The following is a 9,061-nucleotide window of genomic DNA, read 5'->3' as shown; positions in this document are numbered from 1 at the left end:
AAGCACTATACACAGAAAGATGTATATGGGATTACCCTATATCTCTCACAGTCCATGAGAGAAACAAATTTACCAAATATATGAATTAGTAGGCGGTTTCCCGGCAAATTTGTTATCATCATGTATTAGTCAAAACATATTCTTTCACATGATTGGTAATGAGAGCTTCCATTTCATTTTTTGAAATTGGGGCGTTTCCAAAACTGGTCTTTACCTTTAATGATGAAATTGAAAGTCCGATGCATCGTCAGGGTTCATTTCAGACTGCCAATACGCGTCTGAGGAAGATGTCTGAACTCTATTTACATCGAAACTTTTACGGGTAATTTTTGTTCTTCTTTTCGGTGTGAAACAAGCAATTTTTTTAACAGATTAAAAAACCTTTGATATTCAATTCAAGAGTTTATTCCAGACTCAGCTGCAAGAGCAGAGGTCCATATAACATATTTATATTTAGATATAAACAATGAACAAGAATATAAGAGGAGAACTGACATAGTTACATAGATATAAACAATGAACAAAAATAATAGGGGAACACATAAATTATGAGAAACAAAATTAATAAACTTTCAAAGTGGAAGTGGGGGCACTCGCCTCCCCCCCCCAATCACAAAAGTGGGGGGGGGGGGGTGCGAAACGCAGTTTTTCCCCCAAAACCCCCCCCCCCCCCCCCCTCTAAAAAAAAAAAAAAGCAGTAAAGGAGTAAAGATGGTTTGTATTTTTAACCCAAAAGAATATAACAATAATAAAAAACTGAATTAAATCACATTTAAAATTCCATTCAAAGAAAAGGAAAGTTAACAGGAATTAAATTTCCTAAACATTCCGCATGCCACTTATATTTATCAATGGAGGTTTTTATGATAGCGATACGCGTATATCGTGGAAATATTGTGAGAGGATGGGAAAGCGTGTGTGTTTTTTGTTATAGAGGTGAGAAGACATGAACCCCTGAACGCTGGCGTACTGATAGGGGGGGGGGGGGAGGTCTTCTTATTCGATACCAGTGATTTACAAATGTTGCTGAAATGACATGATTTTCCGGTATTCTGTGTAAGTCACACATTTTTATGCTTTAATTGGAAAATTAGAAATTCCAAAATTTACAGTCGGCGAATAATATGCTTATTTAGAAGCCTTCATGTCTGGGCCTGCAGAACGATTGGGCTCAGGGAGACAGGGGCTCGAGCCCCCTCATTTTTTGAAAAAGTATGTTACAGAGAAAAAGAAAGAAAGAGAGAGAGAAAAAATAAGTGACCTGCCGCAGCCGCTGTCACAAATGAGGTATCAAAATATGCTCATCTGACCGTAATTAAATGCCTAAAACCAAAAAAAAGCTTATGGGGGCTCCGCCCCCGGACCACAGCAAAGGCCCTAACGCGGTCCCCTGGGTGCTCATCTGACCGTAATTAAATACCTAAAACCCCTGAGCTCCGGGGGCTATGCCCCCTTGACCCTACCAAGGGCCCAAAGGCGGGCCCCTGGATACCTAAAACCCCTGAGCCTCCGGGGGATCTGCCCCCTGGAATCCCTGCCGGGACTCAGGCCCTGGGCCCCACGCCAATTTACGCTCTACCTGATTGTTAATACTCCACTTTGAAAAACGTTTCGCGGGGCCTGCATGTAACGTATAAGAGTGGTGGTGATGCAGATTTTCTTCTGCTCCCCCCCCCCTTCCAAACGATTTTGCTCATTACGCCACTGCCCCTGGAAGGTGAGCCCCCTGGAATGTCCCCCCCCCCCATCCCAAACTGCTTTCGGCGCGCATGTATACTTTAATGAACCTCTGCCGACTGTGACAAAAAACGCTACTGAACCTCCACAAGTCTGAGGTGAACCCTATACTGTTTTGCGATGGGTTACCCAACATTTTAACCATCATCATTTCTGAAGTGTCGATTCTCTGTATAAACTTGTAAATTAGATTTCTTACAACAGCTTGAAATGCAGGTATATTCACATTTGCAAAGTAACATTTTAATTGCATTAGAAGAGTGTCTAGATATTAATATTAGTGGCCATTATCTGTGAAGTATTCCTTCTTATCCAGTACCTCGATGGTTTGAGTGTGAGGATCGTAACGGACGGAAAACGGTCTTTCAATTCTTTTGGACCAGGATCTATATTTAAAAAGAGAGAACAAGTGAGAAAGATCGAAGCTGCCAATATTAAACATTTCAATGCCGTATAGTCTGTAAATACTGCCCAAGAATTTGAGTGAATTTGGCCATTTCGTTGGCGTCAGAATAGCTGCATCTCCCCACCCCCTCCAATACAAAATTACACAAAAACAAAAACGACGACAACAACAAACAGATACAGGTATCTTAATGCAGTATAATTCTATGACAAATTTAATAATTACATTTTAGGTCCATTTTCAACTTTCTGAAGTTTAATTATCAAGTTTGTCTGTTGATGGCAAAAATCTTGGTCGTACGTACAGAACGAGTTGATAAAGAGGACAATTTTATTCAATTTCCCCAAACATTGCAGTCATTTTATCATACTTCTCAAAACCACCAAAGCTTATGCTACGGTCACAAAGGTTCGTACGAACAATAATTTCGTACGAATCTCCCTGTTTTTCCATTGTCTGAAAATTGTTCGTACGGTGTTCGTAGCCGTTCGTAATGGCATTTGTGACCGAGGCTTTAATGTTTGTACAAACTGTACCCCCCCCCCCCCCACTCCGAGAACAGACGGACCCCATGCGTGTTACCAAAATGTCCTGTAAAAGGGTACTTCTCGTGCGACAAAGTCCGGCCCGAGAATTGTAAAAAAAGGGGTGTTTTAACTTTTCACCCGGAGATTTCTTTAAAAAGGGGGTTTTTTTTTTTTTTTTTCTCTCATCTCTTTGGACTCCTGAGAAATTATTCCGAATTTATGGGGGGTACATTGAGCATTTTTCATGAATTAGGGGGGTCTCCAAGGCAGGAAAAGCCCGTAAAAGGGAGGTTCGGAAATGTTGGCAGTCCTCAGATAGGGGGTGCTTTCAAAAAGAGGGAACAAGCATATGCGTACCCTAAATAACACTGAGTGGGGGGGGGGCGGGCTGTACCCCCGCCCCAGATCTTCTTTCTTTCATTCTTCTTAGATTTTTTTTCTCTATGTTTTTTTTTCTCTATGTTTTTTTTTCTCTATGTTTTTTCTCTCTCCCTCCTCTCTCTCTATTATCTCCCTCTCTCTCTCTCCCACTCTCTTCCTTTTTCCTCTCCCCCTCTCTCTCTCTCTCTCCATTTCTCTCTCTCCCTCATTCCCTCACTCGCTCCCGGCTCCCAGACCCTTTCCCTCTCTGTCTATCTCTCTCTATTTCTCTCTCTCTCTCTCTCTCTTTCAGCTTTACCTGAGTTTTTCCTTTGCATCTTCAAAGCTTTCAGCAAGGTAGTAAATGGGCTGGAACTTACAGACAGGATAGTCTGTGACCGAGGTCATCTCGGGGTCAAAAGGTCGAATCTCAGGCTCATCAGATAAACAATACTGTATACAACAAGAATTAAAAAATAATAATCAACTAATTAATTAAATAAATAATTGATTAAATTAATTAATCAATGAATTACTACATAAATTTAAAAAAATGAAAAAAATAAAATGAATGCGACTGCGTCTCCAACATCCCTTTACCTTTATGTAGGTTTATATTGTTATTATTATGTTCCCCTTTTATATTCATTGATCAACGATCCTGAGTCATATAACATCTGATCTTATGAACTCTGTACCACTTAGCATCACTTAAATCAATTTCGAAAAAAGGCTGAAGTACTTACGAAATAAAAAGAATGTATGAAATGAAAAGATTTAATGAAAAGAGTTTGAGTGTCAAAGAGGTTTATCTAAAAGGTTCTGAGAAGATAAGAACTCTACCTATATCCAGAGTAAATCATATTGTCACAATCATTTCATGAAAAGAGGTAAGGGGCAAAAAAGTATTCCATATTAATTTATGGGCAACGGTATAGATAATGAAGATCTCACTATACAGTAACCAAGACATATCTCGTTACTCTTGGAGATTGTGCTTTCAGTCGCGCCGCTCAAACGCTTTGGAATAACCTAAAGAAAAGCTTCATCTGTTGCTGTCTTCAAAGTAACTAGAAGACGCACTTGTTTTCAGGAGCTTTTGAATATTTGTGTTGTGTTTTATTGTGTGTCTGTATATAAAGCAGTACTGTTGGGAGTCTCGTTTTATCAGAGCGCAGAAGAGTATATTTATAAAGTAGCTGCGATATATGAATTGATCTAATCATTGTTAATAATACCTTCAGTTCACCGAATGAAGACAAGAGTCCAGCACCGTAGGCTTTGATTTGACCGTTCTGTCGGCACAGTCCAAACTCGACGGTGAACCAAAGCAACTGGTTTTTGCAAAACAATTTCAATTTTCAATTTAAATCTGTTTTGGTTTTATCAAAAATATACCAAATAAAAAGTCCGAAGACTAACAATATTTGGTTCACATTGTATCATATAAAAAAATCAGTAATAAGTCAAAGTAGGAAAAACTTCACGAATAAGAAACGATTGTAAATTATATAATGGTTTATTAATAAAAAAAAATATACTACATTATCATGATAACGATTGAAATAGATATGTGATATATTTGATACGAAGGATAAGCTTTCTATATATTTGAAGAAAATCGTCGTGATTATCACTTAGTCAGTAAATTGGGAAAGAAAGAAGACATATAAAGTGAAATAGTGGAAGAGGGGAGAGGGAAAGGATAACTTGGAGAGATAACATTTGAAAGAGAGAAAGAAGGGGAAAAAAACAATCAAGGAAGATAAAGACTCTCATTCAAGAACATAGAAACTATTTTGATTGCACCGTGATTGATAATCGTGGTATTAAAGACAATTTCTTAAAGTACAAGTGTGTTTTGTAGTATTTGTAATGTATTTTATGTGTATTTTATTTGTTTATTTATTTATTTCTTTAAAATGGTTTATTTCATTAAAAAACATTCGCGGCCCGAGAGCCGAATTGCAGTTTCTTTTACAAAGTATACATCAGTGACAAAGTAAAATTACACGTAAAACATTATGCATGACTTTGGCAAATTGCTTTGTACAAAATTATACAGAAATTCGAATTGTATTACAATAAATGTATTTGCAATAAAATTATATATTAAACTTATACAATATAATGAATAGTAATACATTTTTGATATTCACAAGAATTAAATGTTTTATGAGTACATTACGAGCTCGTATAGGCTTAGACTAAGTGCTCACTATAATTTTGTATAAGTATAGATACATATATTATATGAAACATAATTTTAGTTGATCAATAAGGGAGTTTACAGATACAATCTGCGCATGGGCAGATAAAGGTCATTTGTACCCAAAAGGTAAAACCCACAGAGATAAATACTGGATATGCGCCCACGAAAGTTATGTAACATTATTCATTTATGCACCAACGTCTATGATACGCAGGTGGAAGTATTCTTTTCAAGAGGGCAAACAAAAGGTATTCATGAAGCACATCTAGGACTTTGGCAGTTATTATTCTAATATGCTCAAAGTGGAACTTCTCCATGTGTAAAAGATCTGTGGATATTTGGGGTCCTTTGTACCATGTGCTATCTGTAAACTCCCTTATTCTGCTGCGTGCTCGCATGTAACAGATGTTCTATTCATGTGTTCGATTTTTTTTTTAAATAAAATCTATTTGTGTTATACAGTATTCGTACAAAATACGACTAATGTAAAACAAATTATGCCACAATTGCTGATCCCTATTCGTACTACATGGAAACAAAGTATCTGGGTCATGATCAAACTGGCTGTAATGGTTACAAAGCAAGAGAGAGAGAAAAACTTACTGTGGACAGTTTTTCAATTTGCTCATCTGAAGCGCCAAGAGACAGCAGACCAATCTCCTGGAATGAAAAAAGGAAGACATAATCATCTTTTACCTATGCCAATATACATTTAAATACATCTTTTTTATAGGTAGAAAGCGTAATGGAATAATGATGAAGTATGGTCTTATTTTTACACGGGGTAATAACATCCTGGAGACCCTGCAATCAGTAAATCAGAAACTTAAAAATACCGACCTTCGGCCTCGCGAAGTTTTGACCCTCCACCTGAAATATTCCACTTATTTCATATGATGAAAATAATGAATAAAAATTAAACCTGAGCGAATTGAGCAAACTCCCGATCCGCAAAGAGCGGTACATGTCCAAGGAGCTCATGGCAGACATCCCTGGGAAAATAAGCATAAAAATCAAATTATTATTATCATTACTTTTATTGTCAGTAGTATCAATATTATTACTATTATTATTATATTACTGCTACTTCTATAACTATTATTACATTTTAATTTTAGCATCGAAATGAAAATAGTTATAATATAATAACAATAATAATAACAATAATAATAACAATAATAAAAAAATAATAATAATGAGAAGAAGAAGAAGAAGAAGAAGAAGAAGAAGAAGAAAAAGAGGAACGGGTACCTGTTGGTGCTCATTTCTGTCACATTTGACACTCCTGGCACTTAACAATTATTACCCTGGTTTTGTCTTGCATATTATGAATATTTCTTATATTGATATCTTCATCAATGCTCTTTTTTGTTGTCTTTTTTTTTCTTTCTTTGGTTGTTTGATTGTTTGGTTTTGGATGTCAGCAGTCGGATATGTTATGCATACTTACGGCTCTGGGTTGTACATAGGCCAATCGGGATGCCTGATGTACTGGGTGCTGTGGTGGACCCGAAAGGCCAGTCCAGCAAAGTAGTCCCGAGCGGACATCTGACCGCCGCCAGGACGCAGAGTAAATCCGGTCCGATCTAAGAAATAAAAATAAAGAAGGAAGGCTCTGAAATTCTTTTTTTGAGAACCATCGTTCGAAAAGGTTAGCCATGAACATTCTCCCCGTGTGGCATACCTTCAGGTGTGGGGGGGGGGCAATCGAGTGGAGAAGAAAAACTGAAGAATTAAGAGAGAGAGAGAGAGAGAGAGAGACGAAAAGGGAAAGGGGGACACCTCCCGCATCTCTTCCTGATCAGTAGCCTTGTAAATTCACATTTCAATATTATTCCGCGCAAGACCGATGTCCACCCCCTTCCCCTCCCCCTCCCCCATCTTTCCAGTGCCCCATCATTATTGTGGGCTCATGCTACGCCACTGTTCTCACCTTTGAGGAAGTTTGAGACGTCTTCAAGCTGAGGGATGTTGTCCGGTTGGTATCCACAGCTCTCAACGAGCAGAGTAAAACTATCGTTGAATTCCCGGCAAGCATGCGTCTTATAAAGATCCCTTAGCTGGGTGAAGACTGTATTCCATGTCTGAATTTCGGGCTTGGTGTATGAAATTCTAGGAATGCGATCACCACTATGAAAGAAATAATTCATTAACTTTCATCTATGATAACAAACCATCTGTTGAGAGCGAGTAGGGCGTCAACTCAATGCATGGACGAGTATTTATAACTTAAACTTAGAAGGATAAAGAAAATTTAGCTTTATATAGGTTTTCAATTCTCTTCTTCCACCAGTTTCTGTTTCTTTTTCTTTTTCCAAGGTAAACTTATGCTTAACAACTCCCATGAACTTCAAACCTATCTATGGGCACATGAATAGAAATTCACGTTTTAGGTGAAATATCGGGGGCTCCTCTTTTGAAGTTAAACCCACTCTTAAAGGCCCACTGCACTTCTTGCGCCATCTATATAACAAACAGTGCCTAATCGGTGACCATTGGTCCCCCATGATCCTCTTTTTATTATGTTAAATGAGAGCTGAGTTGATGAGATAACCACCTGTCCAGTGACCTTGCAGGGTGCTCTAATCCCTCCTGTAAACTACGGCAGATAAGCTTTAAGTATCATGATTATAGTAGATCCGCTCCAAGATAGCCCTAAACTGCAATTTTGAGAGTGGATTCCAATATTTTCAGCGTGGAATGCACTCCAAATGGAGTGATCCTTCATGCAACTCCCAGCAAAAGTGCGGGATCCACTCCAGTACATTATTTGATAAAGAGACGATCGCGATCTGAGTGGAAGTGGGGATAATAGATTTTTGGCAGGTTTCTTATCTTGTAGAATTCTTGAATATACAAGCAATAATATCGATACATGAATATATTTGATGGAAGTACGTAGTCTCATATAATACAGATTTGATGTCAATTGAGACGTTTGTTTGTTTGTTTGTTTAACGTGAGTGCTAAGAAAGTATACGTATGCTTGTAAGTAAGTAACAAAGGGACCGACGCCTTTCAGTCCTCTCCGAGGAACTATTAATCCGAGGATTAATACCTTATCAAAGGGCACTAGCGCTTCGACTTGGTTTCGAACCCGGGACCTTCAGGTTACGAAACCACTGCTCCACCACTGAGCCATCGCACCTCCTCTATTTAAATTCAACATGATGGAAATTATATTTTAAACATTTGCCACTATGACAAGGGGAGTGTTTCACAAAGGCTAAGATTGAATTTAAGTTGGACTTAACATGGCAGGCTGGTCAGGCCACTAGTTCCTCTAACCATTCCTGGCATTGGTTTCTCAAGGGACGTACAGAATAATCGTGGTCACAAAACTTCAGAATTTACATTTTTTGATAGTTCATTATTAAAGGGGAAAATATTATCTAAAAATCATAATTGAGAGACCAACGGTGAGAGCAACCAGTGGCATGAATGGCCTGTCATAGTTAAGTCCAACTTAAAGTAGATCTTAGTCTTTGTGAAACAATCCCCTGGTTGCCTACTTACTGAATGTGCTTGTAAGCCATGCCAGCTATTTGGTTTCTGCGCGATCTGTACACTGGGTCTGAGAAGCCCTTTGGTAGGAACAAAAATAAAAGATTGTCGTGCTTGTTTTCGTTTGTTTATTTCATTCATTTCATTTAAATGTATTTATTTCCACATCATTGAATATACAATGTTATATAATCTTCAAAATGCACACATAATTTTGTTATGAGATGTCGGAAATGGGAAGATCATGAAAAGCACGAAAATAGCTTGTTAAAAATTATGCTAACAAAATATACAAAAATAACAATAACATTTGTA

General features: G+C 37.8%; 1 protein-coding gene across 1 annotated transcript; it reads right to left on the bottom strand.

Moving 5' to 3' along the window:
* Positions 1 to 3,344: 3,344 nt before the first annotated feature.
* Positions 3,345 to 8,778, bottom strand: LOC584386 (protein henna-like). The gene is made up of 7 exons (XM_030988125.1): positions 8,759 to 8,778; positions 7,176 to 7,372; positions 6,693 to 6,828; positions 6,165 to 6,234; positions 5,846 to 5,902; positions 4,269 to 4,364; positions 3,345 to 3,483 (listed from the first exon to the last, which is right to left on the bottom strand). Exons 1-7 carry the CDS (start codon positions 8,776 to 8,778, stop codon positions 3,346 to 3,348), a joined length of 714 nt encoding a protein of 237 aa, XP_030843985.1. The 3' UTR covers position 3,345.
* Positions 8,779 to 9,061: the final 283 nt, after the last annotated feature.

Source organism: Strongylocentrotus purpuratus, unplaced genomic scaffold (assembly GCF_000002235.5).
Source record: "Strongylocentrotus purpuratus isolate Spur 01 unplaced genomic scaffold, Spur_5.0 spur5_scaffold_17, whole genome shotgun sequence".
Classification (NCBI taxonomy): domain Eukaryota; kingdom Metazoa; phylum Echinodermata; class Echinoidea; order Camarodonta; family Strongylocentrotidae; genus Strongylocentrotus; species Strongylocentrotus purpuratus.
The sequence above is the reverse complement of the archived record's forward strand: the minus strand, read 5'-3'. Positions and strand labels throughout refer to the sequence as shown.

What these genes read in the sequence shown, in the direction of transcription:
- LOC584386 (XM_030988125.1), bottom strand. Translation starts at nt 8,778, where the DNA reads ATGGCTTACAAGCACATTCA. An exon ending in ATGGCTTACAAGCACATTCA is followed by an intron (nt 7,373 to 8,758) that starts GTAAGTAGGCAA and finishes TTTCTTTCATAG; the next exon opens with TGGTGATCGCATTCCTAGAA. An exon ending in CGTCTCAAACTTCCTCAAAG is followed by an intron (nt 6,829 to 7,175) that starts GTGAGAACAGTG and finishes TTTATTTCTTAG; the next exon opens with ATCGGACCGGATTTACTCTG.